The sequence below is a fragment of the Bos indicus x Bos taurus genome, chromosome X, assembly GCF_003369695.1.
Source record: "Bos indicus x Bos taurus breed Angus x Brahman F1 hybrid chromosome X, Bos_hybrid_MaternalHap_v2.0, whole genome shotgun sequence".
NCBI classification, from domain to species: Eukaryota; Metazoa; Chordata; class Mammalia; order Artiodactyla; family Bovidae; genus Bos; species Bos indicus x Bos taurus.
In genome coordinates this window covers 35,671,947-35,699,026 of record NC_040105.1, presented here as the reverse complement: position 1 = coordinate 35,699,026, position 27,080 = coordinate 35,671,947, and the positions used below count along the sequence as shown (strand labels likewise).

The 27,080-nt window shown below is 37.0% G+C and overlaps 1 protein-coding gene across 2 annotated transcripts in view; it reads right to left on the bottom strand.

Moving 5' to 3' along the window:
- The window catches only part of CFAP47 (cilia and flagella associated protein 47), a 504,014-nt gene that overhangs the window by 241,111 nt on the left and 235,823 nt on the right, over positions 1–27,080 (bottom strand). For both annotated transcript variants that reach the window (XM_027534335.1, XM_027534336.1), the window contains exons 38-39: positions 15,703–15,853; positions 12,442–12,530 (exon numbers count right to left, since the gene is read on the bottom strand). In XM_027534335.1, coding sequence (XP_027390136.1) covers positions 12,442–12,530; positions 15,703–15,853 — 240 coding nt within the window. The remainder of the gene's footprint in view (positions 1–12,441; positions 12,531–15,702; positions 15,854–27,080) is intronic.

Genomic DNA, 27,080 nt, shown 5'->3' with positions numbered 1-27,080 from the left:
ATAATAGTATTTGACACACAAATAAAAAGACTAAACCAACATAATAAATATTAGATTTTTCACATACTATACATGTACCATTTTGAGATAAACTAGCATTCTGTATGCTTCTGTTTAAAAAGTCCCTACTTAATTACAATGAACATACTTTGCTCAAAATAGATATATTAACTTTAAAAATGAAATATATACTGCCATTAACACAGAAAAAGATCCTGTTTGATTATTGCAGTTTATAAATCAGCAGTCCTAACATTTCAATGTGCATTATTATCATCTGGAGTGCTTGTTCAAAATGCAGATTCCCAAGCTTCTGTTTGTATGAATTCTGAGTTAGTAACTCTGGCATGGGCTCCACTGAACTCTCCAGATGTTTTTTAAGTAGCCTGTCTATGGGTTAAACTCTGATCACTCTTCAATTATACCAGCACTGCTTTAACATTAATGTACAAATAAATATTCTGGAGATGCTGTTCAATGCAGATTCTGATTCAACTGCATTAGAGTGGGCCTGAGATTCTGGTTTTCTAATAAGCTCCCAGGTGATGGTGATTTTGCTGACTCAGAGATCACATTGTAAGAAGCACAAGTCTGATCTAAAACAAAAAACATATTTTAAATAATAAAACCAAGCCACTAGGAAAACAAAAGCAGGGAATGGTTTAGAATAACCATTTTCACACCTATATAAAATCACTAAAAACACTGGAAAAATTTGTCCAAATTAACTTTCTCAGAATTGCAGCTAACTAAAGAAAAGCTTGCAGCAATCTGAATGGTGTTTACACAAGAAAAGTTTCCAGGGACTTCCCTGGTACTCCAGTGCTTAAGAATCCACCTGCTAATGCAAAGGACACAGGTTCAATCCCTGGTCCTCAAAGATCCCACATGCCAGGGAACAACTAAGCCTGAGAGCCACAACTACTGAGCCTACATGCTTCAACTACTGAAGCCTGTGTGCCTAGAGCCTGTGCTCCTCAACAAGAGAAGCCACCACAATGAGCAGCCTGTGCACCGCAACTAGAGAGTAGCCTCCACTTGCTGCAAGTAGAGAGCACACACATGCAGTAATGAAGACAAAGCAAAAAAAAAAAAAAAAAGCTTCCAAACCTTGGTAAGAACAGTAGAGTTTGCAGCCTTGTAATTTTTATGTTGTAACTCCCCTCCTCCTCTCCATAGCTCTGCAGTAGCCTTGAAAACGAACTGCCTTGCAACCAAGGTAACTTAAAAAATGCTCAGGCTTGCTGCCACAGGAAGGAATACTGAGGTTGGAGCTCTTCAAAAAGAGGTCCCATCCCTCATCATTGTTACTGTGCAACCTGTCTCAAAGCTCCCTAGAAGAACTCAGTATGCACTGTGTTGCTTTAATCTAAGCAACTGACTCAAAGTAAAACAACTATTCCCAGGATGTTTGTTGAAAACAATCAGTAATAGTTATGCCTGAGGCTGCCAGAGCAACTGGATCAAGAGCCTGAGAAAACATAAAAGGAAGATCTGGAGACAACACGCCCATAGGAGAAATTGCAACAGCTCAGTAGAGTCCTAAAATATGTCAAGGACCTTCAATCCCACTTACAGATATACCTGTTGTTCAGTTACCAAGTCATGGCAAACTCTTCGTGACTCCATGGACTACAACACGTCAGGCTTCCCTGTCCTTCACTGTCTTCGGGAGTTTGCTCAAAATCATATCCACTGAGTTGGTGATGCCATCTCACCTTCTGTTACCCCCTTGTCCTCTTGCCCTCAATCTTTCCTAGCATCATGGTCTTTTCCAGTGAGTCAGCTCTTCTCATCAGGTGGCCAAAGTTCTGGAGCTTCAGCTTCAGCATCAGTCCTTCCAATGAATATTTAGGGTTGATTTCATTTAGGATGCACTGGTTTGATTTCCTTGCTGTCCAAGCGACTGTCAAGAGTCTTCTCTGGCACCACAATTCAAAAGCATCAATCCTTCGGCACTCAGCCTTCTTTATGGTCCAACTCTCACATCTATACATGACTACTGGAAAAACTGTAGCTTTGACTATTCAGACCTTTGTCGGCAAAGTGATGTCTCTGCTTTTTACTATGTTGTCTAGTTTTGTCATAGTGTTCCTTCTAAGGAGCAAGCATCTTTTAATTTTGTGGCTGCAATCACTCTCTACAGTGATTTTGGAGCACAAGAAAATAAAAGCTGTCACTGTTTTCAATCTTCCCCCATCTATTTGCCATGAAGTTCTGAGAGTGGATGCCATGATCTTAGTTTTTTTAATGTTGAGTTTTAAGCCAGCTTTTGGACTTTCCATTTTCACACTCATCAAGAAGCTCTTTAGTTCCTCTTCACTTTTTGCCCTCAGAGAGGTATCATCTGCATATCTGAAGTTGTTGATGTTACTCCCAGCAATCTTGACTGCAGCTGATTCATCTAGCCTGGCATATAAGTGAAATGAACAAGGTGATAGTATACAGCCTTGACGTACTCCTTTCCCAATTTGGAATCAGTCTGGTGTTCCATGTCAGGTTCTAACTATTGCTTCTTGACCTGCATACAGATTTCTCAGGAGGCAGGTAAGGCGGTCTGGTATTCCCATCTCTTTAAGAATTCTCCACAGTTTGTTATTTTGCCATTCTCTTCTCTAGTGACAGAAACAAATACGTCTCACCAAGTAAAGAATATCAGTACAGAGAAATTATACAAAAGAACTAATTATAAATTCTGGACTTAGAAAGTACAATACCTGAAGTAAAAAAGCAGTTCAGTTTAGTTCAGTTCAGTCGCTCAGTCATGTCCAACTCTTTGTGATCCCATGAATCACAGCACACCAGGCCTTTGTGTCCATCACCAACTCCCATTCACTCAGACTCATGTCCATTGAGTTGAAGATGCCATCCAGCCATCTCATCCTCTGTCGTCCCCTTTTCCTCTCCAATCCCTCTCAGCATCAGTCTTTTCCAATGAGTCAACTCTTCGCATGAGGTGGCCAAAGTACTGGAGTTTCAGCTTTAGCATCATTCCTTCCAAAGAAATCCCAGGGCTGATCTCCTTTAGAATGGACTGGTTGGATCACATGCAGTCCAAGGGACTCTCAAGACTCTTCTCCAACACCACAGTTTAAAAACACCAATTCTTCAGCGCTCCGCTTTCTTCACAGTCCAACTCTCACATCCATACATGACCACAGGAAAAACCATAGCCTTGACTAGACAGACTTTTGTTGGCAAAGTAATGTCTCTGTTTTTGAATATGCTATCTATGTTGGTCATAACTTTCCTTCCAAGGAGTAAGTGTCTTTTAATTTCATGGCTGCAGTCACCATCTGCAGTGATTTTGGAGCCCCCCAAAATAAAGTCTGACACTGTTTCCACTGTTTCCCCATCTATTTCCCATGAAGTGATGGGACCAGATGCCATGATCTTTGTTTTCTGAATGTTGAGCTTTAAGCCAACTTTTTCACTCCCCTCTTTCACTTTCATCAGGAGGCTCTTTAGTTCCTCTTCACTTTCTGCCATGAGGGTGGTATCATCTGCATATCTGAGGTTATTGGTATTTCTTCTGGCAATCTTGATTCCAGCTTGTGCTTCCTCCAGCCCAGCATTTCTCATGATGTACTCTGCATAGAAGTTAAAAAAGCAGGGTGACAATATACAGCCTTGACATACTCCTTTTCCTATTTGGAACCAGTCTGTTGTTCCATGTCCAGTTCTAACTGTCGCTTCCTGACCTGCATACAAATTTCTCAAGAGGCAGGTCAGGTGGTCTGGTATTCCCATCTCTTGAAGAATTTTCCACAGTTTATTGGGATCCACAGAGTCAAAGGCTTTGGCATAGTCAATAAAGCAGAAATAGATGTTTTTCTGGAACTCTCTTGCTTTTTCCATGATCCAGCAGATGTTGGCAATTTGATCTCTGGTTCCTCTGCCTTTTCTAAACCCAGCTTGAACATCAGGAAGTTCACGGTTCACGTAGTGCTGAAGCCTGGCTTGGAGAATTTTGAGCATTACTTTACTAGCATGTGAGATGAGTGCAATGGTGTGGTAGTTTGAGCATTCTTTGGCATTGCCTTTCTTTGGGATTGGGATGAAAACTGACCTTTTCCAGTCCTGTGGCCACTGCTGAGTTTTCCAATTTGCTGGCATATTGAGTGCAGCACTTTCACAGCATCATCTTTCAGGATTTGAAATAGCTCAACTGGAATTCCATCACCTCCACTAGCTTTTTTCTAATGATGCTTTCTAAGGCCCACTTGACTTCACATTCCAGGATGTCTGGTTCTAGGTGAGTTATCATACCATCGTGATTATCTTGGTCATGAAGATCTGTTTTGTACAGTTCTTCTGTGTATTCTTGTCACCTCTTATTAATATCTTCTGCTTCTGTTAGGTCCATACCATTTATGTCCTTTATTGAGCCCATCTTTGCATGAAATGTTCCCTTGGTATCTCTAATTTTCTTGAAGAGATAGAGGGAAAAGCAGTAGAGGGACTCAACTGCAGGTTTGAGGTGACAAAAAACCAGTACACTTAAAGATAGGTCAAATAAAATGATTACTTTCAAACAATGGAAAGAAAAAAGAATGAAGAAAAATTAACATTAATTAAAAATTTAGCCTCAGAGAACCATGGGAGACCATCAGACAGCCAAATGTAAGCCTATTCAGAATCCCAAAAGACAAGAGAAAAAAAAAAAAAAAAAAAAGAGGCAGACAGACAATGTGAAGAAATAAATGATGAAAACTTTCAAAATTTGATAAAAATATTAATTTACACATCTAAGAAGTACAAAATATTCTGTGCAGGATAAATTCAAGATGATCCATAACTAGACAATAAGAGTCAAATCATTGAGAGGCCAAGACACAGTAAGAAGCAGAAGAGAACTGACTTAACACCTGTGTTGCTCCTCAATGGGGAGGGAGGTGGGAGGGGGGTTCAGGATGGGGAACATGTGTACACCCATGCTGGATTCATGTTGATATATGGCAAAACCAATACAATATTGTAAAGTAATTAGCCTCTAATTAAAATATATTTAAAATAAAAGAAAAAAAAGATTAAGAATTAAATTCCCATTTAAAACCTAAAGAACAAAATGCAATGGGATGATGTATACAGCATGCTGAATGATTATCAATAAGGTATACTATATACAGGAAAACTATCCTTCAGAAATTAAGAAGAAATTAAAATATTACCAAATAAAAAATGAAAGAATTCATTGCTAACAGACCTATCCTATAAAAAATACTACCGGAATTCCCTTAGGCTAAAGTAAAAGGACACTAGAAATGAACTGTAAACCACATGATGAAATAAAAAGCATACATAAAGTTAACTACACAGGCAACTCTATAAAACAAATTATAAATGTACTTTATTTTCAATGTACCCTTTTTGTTATCCTTTCTGATTTAAAATAAAACAGTACCAGACAATAAATATAAAACTGTTTTATGGGCTTATAACTTACAAAGATATAATGAGTATAACAATAATAGCATTAACAAGAGGCTAGGAAAAGGAGATACACTGAAGCAAAATTTCTAAGTTTACAGTAAAATTAAGTTGGTGTCTAATATGAACTAGACTGTTTAAATTAACATGCTAATTATAATCTTCAGGATGACTATGGAGAAAAATTTTAGAAAACATATAGTAAAAGAAATGAAATTTTTAAAGGCACACTAAACTGTACTGTATCAGAGATTATATTAAGTGTAATGGGATTAACTCTCTAATCAAAAGGCAGAGATGGACAAAATGGAAAAAAAAATAGACTAGAAAAAAGACAAACGTTGGTTCAAAGTCACAACCAGATTGGGAACAAAAGAAGAATAATAAAATACCACATAAATAGTAACAAAAAGAGAACTGGAGTGGCTATACTAATAACAGACAAAATAGAACTTAGATCAAACACTGCTCTTAGCATGACAGCATGAGAGCTCCATGGATCAATTTCCAGTAAAATGAGTTCAAATATAAAACCCAACTATTTAAACTCTCTGGAAATGATCTTAAAGGGATATAGCCAATTAAAAAAAAAAAAGCTATTCAATAGTAATTACTAAATTCAGTAAGCAAAGATGTAGGACTTCCCTACATGGTAAGGAAGTCCAGTGGTCCGGTGGTAAAGAATCTACCTGCTAACGCAAGGGACACAAGTTCAATCCCTTGTCCAGGAAGATTCCACATGCCGCTGGGCAACTAAGCCCCTGCATCACAACTACTGAAGCTGACATGCTCTACAGCCCATGCTCTGCAACAAGAGAAACCACTGCAACAAGAAGCCCACACACCATAAGAGAGTAGCCCCCACTCACTGCAACTAGAGAAGGTCCACACAACGAAGCAACGAAGACCCAGCACAGCCAAAAATAATAAATCAATCAATAAAAAAGAGATGTAGTCTGAGGCATTTGAACCAAGACTACTCACTCTTTCCTTCTTCCCCACCCAATTAAGAAAGAAACTCTACTCCAGACTAGTACAGCTAGGGACAGAGGACACATTAGTTTCCTAGCTCCCAGGTGGAGAACCATCTTTCTGAGAGATGTATGACATCAACATTTCTCATCCTGCCCCAAGTACATGTTGCTGAGGCTATGTTCAGGCAAATGCAGCTGAGAGGAGCTGAGGGGCTTCCTTCTTCCACCCAGTACCCAATCATGGACCACAAGCTCTGCATGAGTGTGAAATCACCATTGCCCCAGCTTACAAAGTGGTGGTTCTATGCTGGGAGAAGCAAACCAGGAAGACCTGAAACTACTTCCCCCCACCCTACCTAGCATTCAGGTCCTAATATGGGGGTGTTACTTCAAGAAAAGTTTACCATTGTCCCCCTTTCTACCAACACAGTCATGGCTCAGAAATTTTACCTAGAGGGAGAAGCTGACCTTAATACATATAGCTCTTAATCTCTTCACAAAGGACCTGACTTCATTTTCGAAAACAAGTGAAGATAAACCCAAGGGTGTTCTTAAAACTAGTGCAGTTGTGGTGAAAGGCAATTAGGAGGAACCCTGCTAGTTTGTTGGAGAAAACTGGGGAAAGACAACTGAGAGGAGCCCTTGTGGAGACGGAATAAATCTCAAACATTGACCTAAGGGACTATTATTTCAAAGGAGCTGGCTTTGATTGAATTAGTCTGAGGAGCAATTTATACCTTCCACAGAATTCAAATCAGGGAAATTTAATAGCTAAGTGTGGACACAGAAAGACACGGTCAAAGAAAGCTATGCCAAAACCATCATTATCCAAGAGTGACTGTGGGCATAGTCAAGACTGTATCCCCTAGAAGCAATATTAGAAGGTTCACACTATGTATGTGAGGCATTTTTTGAGGGGGAGGTGGAGTAAACATCTCTAAAATAAGCCAGCCATGTAGTAAAAAATTAAACAAGCAAACAATATTAAAAATCATGTGGGAGATGAGACCAGAATTTTCAAAAATGTCCAGTTTCCAACATAACAATTATGAAACAAGCAAAGAAACAATAAAATAGGTATGCAAGAAAAGCTGCTGGATAGAGTGATCAGCTCTCATATTTAACAGGAAACCAACTCAAAATAGCCATTGTAAATGTCTTAAAAAACTAAGGAAACTATGACTAAAGAAGTAAAGGAAAGCATGATGATGAAATTAATAAAAAAGAACCAAATGAAAATTCTGGATTTGTAAACTACAATAACAGATTGTAAAAAATCACTAGAGGGGCTCAGGAGATTTGAATTGGTAGGAAAAAGAAGAATTAATAAACTTCAAGACTGACAGAGATTATGTAGTCTGAAGAACAGAGAGAAAAATGAATAAAGAAAGATAAACAATCACATACATATATGGTACACAATTAAATGCACCAACACATGTTTAATGAAATAAGCCAAAAGAGAGGAAAAAAGAAAAGAAAAAACATCGGAAAAATAAGGTGAGTGAACATAGCTGGAAGTGTCACACTCTCCGATCTCAAATAATATCAAGCTATAGCAATTAAAACAGTATGATATTTGCACAAAAACAGACACCTAGATCAATGGAACAGAATTGAGAGCTGAGAAATAAATCCACACATATATGATGAATATGATGAATTAATTTACAACAAAGGAGCCAAAAATATACAAGAGGGTAAGGACAGTTTCTTCAGTAAGTGGTGCTGGGAAAACAAATCAGCCACATGTAAAAGAATGAAACTAGACCACTATTTTATACCATACACAAAAATTACTCAAAAACAGATTAAAGATCAGAACATAAGACCTAAAACTATAAAACTCCTAGAAGAAAACACATGCTTATGTAAACTCCTTGATATAGGTCTTAGTGATATTTTGAGTCTTGACACCAGAAGTAAAAGCAACAAAAGCAAAAATAAAGAAGTGGGACTACATCAAAATATAAAGCTTCTGCACAGCAAAGGAAACCATCAACGAAATATAAAAGCAATCTTCTGAATGGGAGAAAATATTTGCAAATCAATTATCTGGTAAGGAGCTAATATCCAAAATATAACAATCACACAACTCTGTAGCAAAGAAACAAGCAATCTGATTAAAAACTGGGCAGAAGACCTGAATACACACTTTCCAAAGAAGACATACAGATGGCCAAAGGCACATGAAGAGATGCTTAACATAATTAATCACGCATGCCTGTGTGCTAAGTCACTTCCATCATGTCCAACTCTTTGTGATCCTATGGACTGTAGCCCACCAGGCTACTCTGTCCCACAGGATTTTCCAGGCAAGAATACTAGACTGGATAGCCATTTTCTCCTCCAGGGGATCTTCCCAAACCTGTATCTCCTACACTGGCAGGTGGATTCTTTACTGCTGAGCCACCAGGGAAGACCTAACAACGTGGTATTATGCTCTATCTAAAACATTTGTTAAGAATGTAATTCTCATGTTAAGAATTCTTAACATAGAAAAGAAAAAAGGAATACAAGGAAACTTTTGGAAGTGATGAGTATGCTTATTGCTTTAATTGCTGTGGTAGCATCACGGTACATGCATACATCCAAACTCATCAAATTATATACTTTAAATGTACATTTTTTTCCATATCAATTATACCACAAATGTTTTTAAATAAAGAAAAATAATAGAAAATATCAAAGAAACTAGGAGAAGGGTCTTTGAAAATATCAAGAAAATTAACAAATATTTACCTACACTGATTAAGAATAAAGGAGAGAAAAATCAAATTAACTGAACTAAGGGATGGAAGAAGGGCCATCACAACTGCTTTTGCAGAAAAAAAAGAAAAAACAAGGATTATAAGGGAATACTATGTAAAATTCCATGCCAACGACTTAGATAATTTAGAAGAAATATACAAATTCCTAGAGTGGCACAAACGACCAAACCGATTCAAAAAGAAACAGAAAATCTGATTAAGCCATAACAAGTAAAGAGACGGAATTAGTAATAAACTGAAGTTCCCACAAAGCAAAGCTCAGAGACAGATGGCTTCAGTTGTGAATTCTAGCAAACGTTAAAAGAATTAATACCAATCCTTCACAAATTCTCCCCAAAAATATAATGGAAAGGACCACTTCCCAAATCTTTCTCTAAAGCTATTACTGGTGATATAAAAAACAGATAAATACATCACAAGAAAAGAAAGTAAATCCTGTGGTTATAAATGCAAATTCTTCAACCAAATACTAGTAAACCAAACTTTACAACATGTAAAAAAAGCATTATACAGCACGGAGAAGGCAATGGCACCCCACTCCTGTACTCTTGCCTGGAAAATCCCATGGATGAAGGAGCCTGGTAGGCTGCAGTCCATGGGGTCACTAAGAGTCGGACACGACTGAGCGACTTCACTTTCACTTTTTACTTTCATGCATTGGAAAAGGAAATGGCAACCCGCTCCAGTGTTCTTGCCTGGAGAATCCCAGGGACGGGGGAGCCTGGTGGGCTGCCATCTATGGGGTCACACAGAGTCTGACACGACTGAAGTGACTTAGCAGTAGCAGTAGCAGCATGAAATACTTCTATTCTGCCAAAGAGGAATTTCAGATCTGGTACACAGAGGTGTGAGAGCTAATTTTATCTCTGTTAAATCTACACCAGATAGGGGATTAAGAAATGTAAACTACCATGTATAAGTAAGCTATATGTTTTACAGCACAGATAATAGAGCCAATATTTTATAATAACTATGAATGGAGCATTACCTTTAAAAATTGTGAATCACTATATTGCATTTCTGAATATATAATATTGTATATCAAGCATATCTCAATAAAAAAATAAACGTTTAAATTTAGACTAGGTCACCTTTCTTGTTAAAAGTGTTGTTAAATTTTGATAAAGTAGGATCAAATCTGGTCACTGTGCTGCATACAATTTTTTGGAAAATTTTCTGAAATTTTAAATTTTATTTGAAAATACATTTAATATGAGATTATTCATAATAAAGTTCTGATCATTTTTGTAAGTAATATGAAAAACTTGGTCACTTGTTTTATTGTTTATAACATTAAAATAGTCTATGTGAATTATTTGGCATTAAATTTCCTCTCATTCTCTTTTATTGCATTTTATCTTTGAAAATAATGTATGTTTACCATAAAATATTGATTTTACAGATTTTGTGAGTGGCCTTAAATTTTCATGATTATATGCCTATTACCTAAGTTTGAGGGCCACATTCACATAAGAGATGAAGGAGTCAAAAGTCTCCAACAAATAATCTTGTCCTCTACCAAACCATGTATTCCTCACAAGAAGTAACAGTTTTAATTACATCTGAAATAAATCATAAAATTGGCTTCCCTGATGGCTCAGTGGTAAACATTCTGCCTGCAATGTAGGAGCCACAGGTTTGATTCCTGGGACAGGAAAATTCCCTGGAGGAGGGCATGGCTACCCACTCTAGTAGTTCTGCCTAGAGAATCACATGGACAGAGGAGCCTGGCAGGCTACAGTCCATAGGGTCCCAAAGAGTAGGACATGACTGAAGTGACTTAGCACGCATGCACGCATGCAAACCATAAAATAACAATGATATACTGTTATTTTTGGACAAACACACAATTATAATATTCTACCAATGCCAGGAACTTTGAGATTTTCTTTCAATTTTACCACCAGAATAAGAGTTAACATATTTGATCTTGATTTTCTCTGAAGAACTGCAGTCAGTCATTTGGTTCATTTAAGGGTATATTTTAATACTGGATTAATGCCATACATTCTGATATTTTTTTGTTCCTTACATTCTGATATAACATTTTAATAAAATTACAGTAAATAAAATTCTCCCTCACTGAATATGGGAACCATAAATTCACCAATAACTGTTTTAACAAAAGAATTTTTGTTTTGTCAACAATAAATGATATTGTTAATAAGAAATTGCCAAAAGCCTAGACATATAGTAATTTAAAAACTGAAAATTATAAAATACTAATATAATAAGCATACATACAATTTCCAAGCAACACAAGTATTGTTGTAAGAATTTGACTTTTAAAGTTGGTAGAAACAGAGTTCATAATTCAAGCAGTATGTAAGGTATGGAGGAGGGCATGACAACCCACTCCAGTATTCTTGCCTGGAGAATCCCCATGGACAGAGAAACCTGGCAGGCTATAGTCCATGGGGTCGCAAAGAGTCGGACATGACTGAGCGACTAAGTGCAGCACAAGGTATCATTAAGGGCTTTCCAGATAGCTCAGTGATAAAGAATCCACCTGCCAATGCATGAAACACTGATTTAATCCCTGGGACAGGAAGATTCCCTGGTGAAGGAAATGGCAACCCACTCCAGTATTCTTGCCTGGGAAATCCCATGGTCAGGGGAGCCTGGCTGGCTACAGTCTATGGGGTCGCAGAAGAGTGGGACACAAGTTAGCAGCTAAACAACAACAGTAAGGTACAATTATCCATCTTCTCCCTCAACATGTAAATATATAGAAAGATATTTTCTATTTGGGACCTTGAATAAAACTTAAGCATTTTATTGTCTTTTTGTTCCAAATGTATTTTGTTGTTATTGTTGTTGTTAAATCTAAAGATGTTCAAATGAACATTTGCTGTGCAGTTTTAATTAATCATGATGCTTTAGGTGAAGATAAATTTTCTTCTTGAATCAACATTTCACTTTTGGAAATTAACAGATAGGAAGAAATTATAAGTTTAAAAGTCTATTACTTATAAATTTTAAGAAACTGAAAGAACTATACATTTCAATAAGGATAAAGCTTATTGGCAAAATTAATAAAATTGACACAATCAGCATTAGCTTTGTAGAGATGAAACAGCATTTCAAGGAAAACTGATTTACCTTCATTATTTGTTCTATTTTATCTGCTGATGCTTATACATTTATAGTAATATAAATATGCAAAATTTCTCCTCAAAACAGTTCACATTTAAGAAAACTACATAACTTCTCTTAAGACTGGATATGGCTAATTGCAATGAATTTACACCAAAACAATAACTTACTTGAAGTCCCCAGAAGCTTGGAAGGGATTTTTAACTTTCACAGTAACTTCTTTCCATTTATAACATGGGGATTTGCATTTTATAGTTGCCTAAGGTAAAAAAGAAATAAAACATACTATATGATAATAACAAAAAAGAATATCCTCAACTATAAAATATAGGCTTAAAGTATCTAAAAACCTCTCCATTTAAACATTTCAGAGATATTAATTTATATAAACATTATACTGCCAAAATCTGAGTGGGAAAAAATAAAAATAGATTTTACCTCATCATTGATCCATAGTACTATGCTAACAACTGAATGATTTGTCACAATACTGTCTCCTAAATTTACTTCCTTAAAATTCCTTTTGTTCATGACTGAGCATGATTTTACATTTTCAAATTAATCCATCATACACACACACACACACACACACTGAATACACATGACATAAAGAAGAGGCAGGTGTGTGTGTATATGGGCACGCTGGTGTGTGAGTGCAAGAATATCTGTGATACCTGTGTTGGAACATGTGTGACTGTGGCATGCCTGTGTTTCTAATGTAATGGCTGTACTGATATATTTTTACTGTAATAAAAGCACAAATATAAAACTTAAACTCAAATTACTCAAGACTTCCATGAAAGAAAAGATTTTAGGAATTCCACACTTCTAGACTAATCAGGATCTTACCTTATTTCTCCATTATTATCCAATTATTTCCTGATGTCTAAGACCATGAGTGGCCAAATGGAGAAGTAAACAGAGATCACATAAGGCCCAAGTGTCAGCTTTTCTGCCCCAGAGCCATGATAATGAGAGGCTAACACCATCCATCCACGTCTCTTAAACACACGTGGCAAAGCAATGTTTTTTTCAGAAAATTTGTGTGAGAGGGTTGGGAAATGTAAGAATTCAGGAGGAAATCAGAAGATCACAATAGTATCTCAGTGACAATCAAACACGTGCTTTCTGTTCCACGTGTCCTTATTGAATAAGCCATTCTGTCCAGATGAGCGTCTTAATGCTCTCCTCACACAAAGTGGCCTTCTAGAGTCATTCTCTTTAACTCCCACTCAAGCTACTGCACGCCTATGATTTTTCATAATCCATATGAAAATCCAGCAACATAAATTTACTTCTTTGCCATACAGCCAAGGTAGAAAATAATACGTAGACAAACTAATGGCTACACAAAGTCAATCATAACAATATCACACCTATTTTACAGAGATTTAAAAATCCTTCTCCCCCATCCTTTGAGGTAGTAACACTTCAGAACTCTGACTGGAACATCATCACCTCTCACTAAATGCCAGTCTTAGCATTACCTTTGTAATGGATTTGCTCCAGAGCACCCTAAAGATAAATTAATAAATCTTCCTATCAGAAACAGAAACATTTTCTTTGCTAGGTAAATCACCAAATCTTAATTCAAACAAAAAACAGACATAGACCCAGGGAGTGCTTTAACTTAAATCACAAGTCTCCATGGCAGAAGGTCATATAAATTGCTATACACATAGTGAATGACTCCTTGATATAAAGCACAAATATAATCCTAAAAAGACAACCTTAAAACAGTACTCAATGCAAGTCTTTTCAAAATGCAGATGGCCAACAGGCACATGAGAAGATGCTAATCATAAGAGAAACGCATATCAAAACCACAATGAGATATCTAGCATCTGTCAGAATGGCCATTATCAAAAAGAATACAAATAACAAATGCTGGCGAGGATGTGGAGTAAAGGAGCCCTTTTACGGTTAGTGGGAAGGTAAATCACCACAGTCACTGTGGAAAGCAGTATGGAGGTTTCTCAAAAGACCAAAAATAGAACTACCATATGATCCAGCTATTCCACTCTGGGTATATATCCAAAGAAAATAAAGATACTAATTTGAATAAATACATGCACCCCAACATTCATAGCAGCATTATTTACAATTGCCAAGATATGGAAGCAACCTAAGTGTCCATCAACAGATGAATGGATAATGAAGATGTGGGGTGTATGTCTGTGTGTGTGTATATGTGTGTGTGTATATAATACATATATATTATATTTATTGATTTATATGTGCGTCAGTGTACGTGTGCTCAGTTGCCTAGTCGTGTCCAAGTCTTTGCGACTCCATGGACTGTAGCACACCAGGTTCCTCTGTCCATGGGATTTTCCAAGCAAAAATACTGGAGTGACTGGCCACTTCCTTCTCCAGAGAATTTTCCCTGGCTGGCCACTTCCTTCTCCAGAGAATTTTCCCAACTCAGAGATCGAACCCATGTCTCTTGTGTCTCCTGCATTGGCAGGTAGATTCTTTATTACTAGCACCACCTGTGAAGCCATATATATACATACACACACACACACACACACACACACACACACACACACACACACATATATATATATTTTGCCATTTGCAGCAACATGGATGTACTTGGGCTTTGCAGGTGGTGCTAGTGGTAATGAACCCAATTGCCAGTGCAGAAGATACAAAAGATGCAGGTTTGATCCTTGGGTAGGGAAGATCCCCTGGAGGAGGGCATGGCAACCGCTTCAATATTCTTGTCTAGAGAATCCCATGGAAAGAGGACCTGGCAGGCTACGGTCCATATGGTTTTAAAGAGTTGGACACAACTGAAGCAACTTAGCAGCGGCAGGATGTATTATGGTAAAGCTTTATGGGCATTATGCTAAGTGAAATAAGTCAGAAAGAGACAAATACTGCATGATATCACTTATATGTGAGATCTAAAAAATGCAACTAATTAGTGAATATAATAAAAAAAGGAAACAGCCTCACAGATACAGAGAACAAATTAAGGGTTACCAGTGATGAGAGTGGGGAGGGGCAATGTAGGGGTGGGAGGTACAAACTCTTGGGTGTAAGATAGGTCCAGGGATGCATTGCACAAAAAAGGGAATATAATCAACATTTTGTAATAACTGTAAATTGAAAGTAATGTTTAAACATTACATACAAAATTAATAAACAAAACCAAAATTTTAAAAGTACAAGTCCTTTCAACTTCTATTATAAAATTGAGATTTATTTCCAAAGAAAGAGTATCAAAGCAAAAATATCAGAGATACAGAAACCAAAAACTGCAAATGTTAAGTAAGTACACATCTGTGTCTGCATATGCACATGATCTCAAAGAACAAGAGCCGCCAGGAGATAAAACTTGGAAGAACTGCTGTACTTGGAACACTCCATGGCTTGAGAAGAGAAGCAAAAAATATATCATAAATGAGGTAAAATTTACTTACGATGGCTTTAAAATTGAGGACTTCACCCTTGAGAGCAAAAGTCATCGTAGTACCTCCTATTCCATTCTTAGGTCTTGAAATTAATAGCAGTGAAGCTTCAGCAGGATGGAGGAAGCGACTGGTAAATTTCAGAGTGATAGTAATTTGGTTTCTATTTAACAAAAGATAAGAAAAAACTACTGTAATAAAAAAAGACAACAAGCATCTATTCAGTGAAGATCATATACCAAGTACACATACCCTGCAAAATACTTACTTCTACAATAAAATTAAAGATTGTTGAAGATTTTAGAAAGCCTATAATCTAGTTATTGCTGTCAGTCAAAACATATTGATCCAGTCTGTAAAACCTAAAGTTAACTTCCAAATGCATATATTATCTACTGAGTATTTGATTTTCTAAGAGTTAGCCATTGGAAATCATGTATGCATGCATTTTTTATGTGAATTTTATAGGACATTCTGGGCTACTGGTTAGGCACATTCTTAATTACATCAATGACTTTTGATTACATGGAGGAAAAAATGAGAAAGACAAATTCAAAAAAAATACTTCAAACTGTGGTTGAAAATAAAATTCAAATCTCAAATCAAAATAACAGCATAATGTGTACCTGTGGTGGGTTCATTTTGATATTTTGCAAAACTAATACAATTTTGTAAAGTTTAAAAATAAAATAAACTTAAAAACAAAAACAAAATAATAGCATATAAGTACCATGACTTTTATTTGAAAGACAAAATTAAAGAAAAGAATAAAGAAAACATGTATCTCCTTTAATCTTCAACTTTCTAGTTTCACATCAGATCAGATCAGATCAGTCACTCAGTCGTGTCTGACTCTTTGCGACCCTATGAATCACAGCACGCCAGGCCTCCCTGTCCATCACCAACTCCCGGAGTTCACTGAGACTCACGTCCATCGAGTCAGTGATGCCATCCAGCCATCTCATCCTCTGTCGTCCCCTTCTCCTCCTGCCCCCAATCCCTCCCAGCATCAGAATCTTTTCCAATGAGTCAACTCTTCGCATGAGGTGGCCAAAGTACTGGAGTTTCAGCTTTAGCATCATTCCTTCCAAAGAAATCCCAGGGCTGATCTCCTTCACAATGGACTGGTTGGATCTCCTTGCAGTCCGAGGGACTCTCAACAGTCTTCTCCAACACCACAGTTCAAAAGCATCAAATCTTTGGCGCTCAGCCTTCTTCACAGTCCAACTCTCACATCCATACATGACCACAGGAAAAACCATAGCCTTGACTAGATGGACCTTTGTTGGCAAAGGAATGTCTCTGCTTTTGAATATGCTATCTAGGTTGGTCATAACTTTCCTTCCAAGGAGTAAGCGTCTTTTAATTTCATGGCTACAGTCACCATCTGCAGTGATTTTGGAGCCCCCAAAAATAAAGTCTGACACTGTTTCCACTGTTTCCCCATCTATTTCCCATGAAGTGGTGGGACCGGATGCCATGATCTTCGTTTTCTAAATGTTGAGCTTTAAGCCAACTTTTTCACTCTCCTCTTTCACTTTCATCAAGAGGCTTTTGAGTTCCTCTTCACTTTCTGTCATAAGGGTGGTGTCATCTGCATATCTGAGATTATTGATATTTCTCCATGCAGTCTTGATTCCAGCTTGTGTTTCTTCCAGTCCAGCGTTTCTCATGATGTACTGTGCATATAAGTTAAATAAGCAGGGTGACAATATACAGCCTTGACGAACTCCTTTTCCTATTTGGAACCAGTCTGTTGTTCCATGTCCAGTTCTAACTGTTGCTTCCTGACCTGCATACAAATTTCTCAAGAGGCAGGTCAGGTGGTCTGGTATTCCCATCTCTTGAAGAATTGTCCACAGTTTATTGTGATCCACACAGTCAAAGGCTTTGGCATAGTCAATAAAGCAGAAATAGATGTTTTTCTGGAACTCTCTTGCTTTTTCCATGATCCAGCGGATGTTGGCAATTTGATCTCTGGTTCCTCTGCCTTTTCTAAAACCAGCTTAAACCACAGTAAAACAGTTAAAGAATCTATGGATTTGGAAACTTTATTTCCCAGTTTTTAGGGAATGACTAAGCCATGGCACCCTGGCAATCTTGCATAACTGCACAGGCCACACATATGCAAAGTTTAACTGCAGTGGCTATAAGTGTTGCCAGAAAGTTCTGTGATCCTCCCATAACATGAGAGCATGGAGTTTCAGGAAAAACTGCGACAAGAACATTTCTCATTTGCCTCTCTATCTTCGCTGAGAGGCTGTCAGCAGACAGTTTCCCATTGACTCTGCGTAGCCCCCTCCAGCATAGAGTTACAGGCTAGAAAACTGCTTAACTGCAGCATGAAACAAACTGACTGTCAGCAACTGGTGTCCTCCCATGCATGGTGCAGTCTTCTGGTCCCTTTTGTTTTGGCATCACTCAGCATAAGGGGCATGGAGATCTGCCTCTCTGGTAACTTTTGCTTTCACTGTTTAAGTAAGTAATGAGATCTCCGAATGAAAAATGGGCTCAATGTTTCTTTACTGGCTGAATCTTTCTGCCTTACCTTTCCACAGCTGTAGGTGGTAAACCTTGGAGACTTTTATCTTTGCTTTTCCTCTGACTTTTAGCATAGTTAGCACTATACATCATATCACAGTTATTCTTTGCACAAACTATCACCTGTCATTTTCCCTTAGGATACACACAGTTGGCAACAGAAATGGCAATAGCTTCTCTCAGCATTAAACTATGGCTTAACTTCCCCAGAATCTTTGAAGAATCTCTTTTGAATAGGCGAGCTTAGGGTGCAGCATAGAGTAAAGTGAATGGAGGACTTTTAAAATCAATTGAAATATTCTCAAAATTGATTTTTAGGGAAAATTACAACTCAGAACTAGCAGGAATGGGAGAATTTTATTCAGATATAATATCACTAATCTCAACTACTGCAAAAGGACATTTTCATGACTATTATAAAAAACTCATGTACTTAAATTTAACTGAAAAGAGAATATTTGACCTTGACATCTTTTTCTGGGTGTTTTTCAAACTCTGTGTTAGGATGCCTGTGATTTAGGATTTTTGTAGATATTCACAAATTCATTACTAGATAAAGCCATACGTTCAAATAAAATTTATAATGTTTCAGACTTTGTTTTAGGTTTGGGGGATAATTAGAAAAAAAAAAACAAAAAAACACACTATTCCTGAACTCCTGGATCTTTCATTTTATATGACATGGCAGACATTAATTATGTCATAATAAAATAAATGTGAAAACAAAGTATGTATGTGCTATGAAGTGATATAAGGGCATGTAATAGAGAGTGTGATACAGTCTGAAGGGTCAGAGGAAGTGATATGTTAGGTAGGATATGGAGGATGAGAGTGAGTTAGGTAGGATTTGCATGGGATGAAAGAAGGCATCCAAGCACTCTAGTATGAGGACTTCTGACGATTTTAAATAATCTATCAAAGGCCAATGGTGTTGAAGCTTAGAGAGCAAAGGTGTTAGTGACACAAGATGTGGTTAAGAGCCAGCCATGAAAGGCCATGTGGGCTATGTTGAGATTTAAGCCAAAGAGTTGGAGAAGGCAATGGCACCCCACTCCAGTACACTTGCCTGGAAAATCCCATGGACAGAGGAGCCTGGTAGGCTACAGTCCATGGGGTTGCGAAGAGTCGGACATGACTGAATGACTTCGCTTTCACTTTTAACTTCCATGTGTTGGAGAAAGAAAAGGCAACTCACTCCAGTATTCTTGCCTGGAGAATCCCAGGGATGGGGGAGCCTGGCGGGCTGCCATCTATGGGGTTGCACAGAGCCGGACATGACTGAAGTGACTTAGCAGCAGCAGCAGCAGCAAGCCAAAGAGTAACATGACCAAATTTACATTAAAAACATTATTGCTAGTCTCATATAAAGGATGGACTGCAGAGAATCCTTTTAGGAATAGATTGTAGCAGGCCAGGTTAAAGGTGATCATTTCAGTTCAGTTGCTCAGTTGTGTCTGATTCTTTGCAACCCCATGAACTGCAGCACACCAGGCCTCCCTGTCCATCACCAACTCCTGGAGTTTACGCAAACTCATGTCCATTGAATTGGTGATGCCATCCAACCATCTCATCCTCTGTCATGCCCTTCTCCTCCTGCCCTCAATTGTTCCCAGCATCAGCATTTTTTCAAATGAGTCAGCTCTTCGCATCAGGTGACCAAAGTACTGGAGTTTCAGCTTGAACATTGGTCCTTCCAATGAACACCCAGGAAAGATCTCCTTTAGGATAGACTGGTGGGATCTCCTTGCAGTCCAAGGGACTCTCAAGAGTATTCTCCAACACCATAGTTCAAAAGCATCAATTCTTCGGCACTCAGCTTTCTTTATAGTCCAACTCTCACATCCATACATGACTACTGGAAAAACCATAGCCTTGACTCGATGGATCTTTGCTGGCAAAGTAATGTCTCTGCTTTTTAATATGCTGTCTAGGTTGGTCATACCTTTCCTTCCAAGGAGTAAGCATCTTTTAATTTCATGGCCACAATCACCATCTGCAGTGATTTTGGAGCCCCCCAAAATAAAGTTTCCACTGTTTCCCCATCTATTTCCCATGAAGTGATGGGACCGATGCCATGATTTGAGTTTTCTGAATGTGGAGCTTTAAGCCAACTTTTTCACTCTCCTCTTTCACTTTCATCAAGAAGCTCTTTAGTTCTTCTTTGCTTTCTGCCATAAGAGTGGTGTCATCTGCATATCTGAAGCTATTGATATTTCTCCCAGCAATCCCACTTATTCTTCTTCCAGCCCAACGTTTCTCATTATATACTCTGCATAAAAGTTAAATAAGCACAGTGACAATATACAGCAGTGACATAATCCTTTTCCTATTCGGAACCAGTCTGTTGTTCCATGTCCAGTTCTAACTGTTGCTTCCTGACCTGCATAGAGGTTTCTCAAGAGGCAGGTCAGGTGGTCTGGTATTCCCATCTCTTGAAGAATTGTCCACAGTTTATTGTGATCCACATAGTCAAAGGCTTTGGCATAGTCAATAAAGCAGAAATAGATGCTCTTTCTGGAACTCTCTTGCTTTTTTGATGATCCAGCAGATGTTGGCAATTTGGTCTCTGGTTCCTCTGCCTTTTCTAAACCCAGCTTGAACATCAGGAAGTTCACGGTTCATGTACTGCTGAAGCCTGGATTGGAGAATTTTGAGCATTACTTTACTAGCATATGAGATGAGTGCAATTGTGCAGTAGTTTGTGCATTCTTTGGCATTGCCTTTCTTAGGGATTGGCATGAAAACTGACCTTTTCCAGTCCTGTGGCCACTGCTGAGTTTTCCAAATTTGCTGACATATTGAGTGCAGCACTTTCACAGCATCATCTTTTAGGATTTGAAATAGCTCAACTGGAACTCCATCAGCTCCACTAGCTTTGTTCGTAGTGATGCTTCCAAGGCCCACTTGACTTTACATTCCAGGATGTCTGGCTCTAGGTGAGTGATCACACCATCGTGATTATCTGGGTCATGAAGATCTGTTTTGTACAGTTCTTCTGTGTATTCTTGTCACCTCTTATTAATATCTTCTGCTTCTGTTAGGTCCATACCATTTCTGTCCTTTATTGAGCCCATCTTTGCATGAAATGTTCCCTTGGTATCTCTAGTTTTCTTGAAGAGACCTCTAGTCTTTCCCATTCTATTGTTTTCCTCTCTTTGCATTGATGACTGAGGAAGGCTTTCTTATCTCTCCTTGTTATTCTTTGGAACTCTGCATTCAAATGGGTATATCTTTCCTTTTCTCCCTTGCTTTTTGCTTCTATTCCTTTCATAGCTATTTGTAAGGCCTCCTCAGACAGCCATTTTGCTTTTTTACATTTCTTTATCTTGGGGATGGTCTTGATCCCTGTCTCCTCTAAAATGTCATGAACCTCTGTCCATAGTTCATCAGGCACTCTATCTATCAGATCCAGTCCCTTAAATCTATTTCTCACTTCCACTGTATAATCATAAAGGATTTGATTTAGGTCATACCTGAATGGTCTAGTGGTTTTCCCTACTTTCTTCAATTTAAGTCTGAATTTGGCAATAAGGAGTTCATGATCTGAGCCATAGTCAGCTCCGGATCTTGTTTTTGCTTACTGTATAGACCTTCTCCATCTTTGACTGCAAAGAATACAATCAATCTGATTTCAGTGTTGGCCATCTGGTGATGTCCATGTATAGAGTCTTCTCTTGTGTTGTTGGAAGAGGGTGTTTGCTGTGACCAGTGTGTTCATGCTCTTGGCAAAACTCTATTAGCCTTTGCCCTGCTGCATTCTGTACTCCAAGGCCAAATTTGCCTGTTATTCCAGGTGTTTCTTGACTTCCTACTTTTGCATTCCAGTCCCCTCTAATGAAAAGGACATCTTTTTTGGGTGTTAGTTCTAAAAGGCCTGGTAGGTCATCATAGAACCATTCAACTGTTCAACTTTTTAAAGGTACATTAGATTAGCTTGAAAGATGTAGATAAAGGAAAGGATGCCAAATTTAAGATATACTGTGTAAAATCAGTAAGCCTAGGTAATGGATTGGCTCTCTGTGGAAGATGATGAAAAAAGGAGTTCAAGAATGACCATAACCTATGGGACTTCCATGGTGGTCCAGTGGATAAGAATCTGCATTGCAATGCAGGGAATGCAGGCTCAATTCCTGGTCAGGGAACTAAGACTGTACATGTCATGGAGCAACTGTCTGCATGCTGCAACTACTAAGCCCATGTGCCCTAGAGCCTGTGCTCCTCAATAAAAGAGGCCACCACAATGAGAAGCCTGTGCACCACAACTTAGAGAGTAGCTCCTGCTCGCTGCAAGAGAAAGCTGTAGAGAAAGCTCAGGCACCACAACAAAGACCCAGCACAGTCAAAAATAAATAAATAAAAAGAATGATCATAATCTAAATACCATGCACTTAGTAAATAAATTTATGGAACTATACTTAACTTTTATGAAGCATTTACAAATATAGTATCCTTTTTGTGAAGCCCATGGCTGGTTGTAGAACCATCAAGATTTTGAGCTTGTCTTGAGTATAGATATTCCTTTTATAAAGTTTGTAGACATATTTAAGCATGTAAATGACCAGGGCCTTCCTAAGTGTGTTAGAAAGTTCAGAATCAAGTTGGTTGTTGATTTCAGGTATATGTCTTAGGTCTCCAGACATGTGTATCATAATTATGGACTTTATCTTAATTGTCTTACCATTTATTTTATTTTTCTTCCAATTGCCTCCCCCTCATTTAAAAAAAAAAGTCTCCTTGATATTACATGTACCTCATCAACTACTTCAACTTGGCTTTTGGAAGAGATGGGGAATAAATATATGACACATCAATGTCAGTGCCCAGATGGCTCAATGAGAATAATGAGGAAAAAAGAAACAGAATGGTTTTCTAAAAGTATACTTTCACTTTTATGATAGTCACTGTATGATTATAGCTAAATAAAGTCATCAAGTTAGATGCAGAAATGTTTGCTTATATGCTGGTATAGCCATTTAATCTTTTCTATATAAATTATATCTCAGGGAATTTAAATCCACAACTGGCAGAAAAAACTATTATTAATCATGATTTAGACAGATTCTAAATAGGATGTGGTACAACATAGATAATTATGTAATATATGATAATGATAAACCTACAGATTTTTTAAATAAAATATTTTCTGTACCCTCTGTATAAAAACCGAAGCTTTGAAATTAGTCTAGCTAAAAAGTTATTTTAAAAAACACCTAAAAATGGCATTGAAACCTACAAACTGAAATGCACCTGCAGAAGTGAATATCTGGTTTTCATATACATTGTGAATGAAGCATTACATTTTCTGTTTCATTTTCCCCCATTTTCCTCTCATTTTATACACACATGATAAATAAAACAACTATCAAATTATATCCTTATTATGCATTTGCTTGTGTGACACTCTGCCAGATTATAAACTTTTGTGAGTAGTTTTGATATATTTTCATCTATGAATCATAGTACTTCAAATTTAGAGGAGGGATGCAAATACTTACTGTCTGCTTCCTACAAGTCCCAGTTACAGTACTAGGTGTTGCCCCTATATAACTACATTTATTACTGAACACTATAGGCAAATATTCTGATCTCCATTTTCCAAATAAGAAAAATCAAGCTTGATATAAAATCTGTATGTGTCACTATTTAAGCCCAGTATTTAATTGTTAAATGACATGATAAAAGGGTTCTAGGCCACACTGACATCTGAAACTCAGATTCACTCTCTTTCTCTAAGATAAACCTCATTAAGATTAAAATAAAGATTTTTTTTAAGCTACTAGTTGAAGGAAACCATTGATGAGAATCAGCATAGAGGCTAATAAAAGAAACAAAGCTGCCTATAGACTCATGGAGAAGCCATTTCCAGAAATACCTATGTAAATGGAGGGCAAAATGAGTTTCAGACAACCTTACTCTTCCAAAGGTCAGTGTATGATATCAGGCAACCAGACATAAAAGCAAAATTGCTTTTACCCTAAAATGAAGTTGGCCAATTGACAAACGTGTCCATATACAGAATCACAATTTACTTTTCTATTGCCATATTATTACATATAAATGAATAAACAAGTATCATAAGTCATTATAATAAATCCTTCAACATGAAACACGAGACCAAGATAAAAAAACATACCAAATGATTTCAACGAAAATAAAAATAATATAGGTAATAGATGAGAACATAAAAGTCAGAATGTAAAAGTCAGAGACATTTATGAAGATATTGCAACTCCAATTTAACAGTGGGATGCTATGAAATAGATACCCAATGAAAAACAAAGTATTCTTACATATATATATATATATATATATATATATATATATGGAATTATCTATCTACCTACCTACCTATTTGTCTATCTCCTAAAGGAAACAGTTAGAAATGAAGGCATGTTGATCAAGAGAGAAAAAACAGTGAGCTGAAAAATGAGTGATGAGATAGGATACATAGAGAATCCAGTCAACAGCATCCAAGAACCAAAGGCTGGAAAATGAGAACAGAGAAAATGGAGAAGAGAAAATGATGAAAAGTAATTTAAGTGAATTTTCCAAAGCTTATTAAAAAAAAAACAACCTCATAATTAAAGGACTCACTGTGCTCCCAGTCAGTGAATAAAAGATCCTTTTTGATTCATTCTGGAACAATATCAGAACACAATGGAAGATCCTAAAAATGTCCAGGGGTGTAGGAAAGCAGAATTATAGTAGAAATTACAGTATCACAAAAACTGAATACTATGAGGCAAGTGGAACAATTATCTCAACCTATAAGGAAAAACTCTTTCATCTTAGAAAAATACATGATGCAAAATTTAAATCAAGTGTAAGGATAGTCAAAAAACATGCTTAAAAATCAAAAATTTGGCAAATTTACCTCTCCTACACTTTTTATTAGACGGTTTCATAAAGGAAGTTTTTTTTTAGTAAAGAAGTGAGTACACTAAGAAAGAGAAATATAGTTTCTATCCAAAGAGGAATATAGAGTGTCCAATACTGACAGCTTTTCAGTAGGTCTGGAAAGCAATCAGTCCAAATAAGAACAAAAGGTAACATGCTCTAGAATGTGATACACTTGAAGGAAAGGTTTTACATATTTCTTTAGAATTTATTAATTTTTCTCAACTTAAAAGGGAGTCAAAGATACTTTGTATCTACTAATGGTATACAAGGGAAATATTTACAAAACACATCTTTAGTCTTGGAACAGTAATGAATAAAAGATAAAAATAGTGATGTTTAGTGGGAGGGTGATACATCTAGAGGGGTAAGTAAGCAACATCATCAAATATTTTGTCAATATTATGCCATATGTCAAGACACTATTTCTGAGATTGATAAAACAAAAATATTGGCAGGATATACAGATTATTTATATTTACGGAGGTAACCATTGGAAGAATTAAAATTAGACACAGCTGAAAGAGTTAAAAGTAGGCACTCAAGAAGTGCATCTCTAGAGATGGGAATATCAGGCGAGAAGGACTTCTTTGCATGTTAAACTTCCCTGCATAGTTGAATTGTTAAAGCAGGTGCAAGTTAAATTTTGATTTAAAAAGATAAAGAAATTGACAACAAGAATATATGTACCTGTCAAATATGGTCAAAATATTGATGCAATTATATGTTATGGATCTGTAGGATTTCTTACAAACAGTTAAAGCTATATTTTCTTTGAATGCCAAGGGCTTTGTATGAATATGATATACACAAACACACACACACGGTATGTACAGGTGTCAGTTAAAAAGAGTCTTAACTCTGGGTTTAGATTGGCTGGTTTTGAATCTCTATTTCACAATTTAAGAACAGGGAAAATTGGGTAAGTAATTTAATGTCTTTATGCCCAATGTCTTCTTTTGTAAAAGGAGAACACTAATATGGTTGCCAGGATGATTAGATATGAAAAGGTACTCAAAGTGTATATTTTATAGGTTTTGTACATAGCAAATATTTAACAGATATTAAGTACTTTAACATTTGCATTTATAATGCATTTATTTTGTAAATATTTAATTATGCATATACTATTCATATAAAAATACTAGAAAGAAATCAACTAATAAATACGTTTATCAGATGGAATTCTAGGTAATTTTTGTGTTTTTTTAAATACTTTTCTGAAACAAATTTTCAGCAATGGAGGCATACAGATTTCATATTTATATTCATATTTATATGAAAACTATAAATGCTAATTAAACTAACAAGACATATGGTCTTGGGAATTCCATAGCAGTTCAGTGGTGATTTCACTGTTTTGACCTAAGTTTGATCCCTCGTCAGGGAATGAGGATACTGTAAGCTGTATAGCAAAGCCAAAAAAAATGGTCTTAACCTAAAACATCATAGGTCTACTGTGGTTGTTTGAAAGAATTTTCACATAATGAGAGCTTTGAAACATTGGAACAGGCTATTAGGTTTATGAAAGAACAAAGGGTGGGGTAGGGTGGGGACCTTAATTCTTTTCACTTATTATTCACTTATTTGAAGAAGGGAGTGATAACCCACTCCATTATTCTTGCCTGGAGAATCCCATGGACAGAGGAGCCTGGTGGGCTACAGTCAATGGGGTTGCAAGAGTCGGACACGACTTAGCGACCAAACCACCACCACTGCTCACTTATTAGCATCCTATTTGCAGGGCAGAGAATAGATCTCAATGATCAAAGTATTGAGGGAAGACAAATGGTACTTGGATAATGTCCAAAAGAACTACTATTACTAACATTGTGTTTTATAACAGATATATAAGAAGTATAATTTGGAAGATGAGTGGGATGTTTTTACAAGCAGCTTTATTCGGGATTTGATTTATAATATAGATACAGGTAAGTGGAGAAATGTTTTTC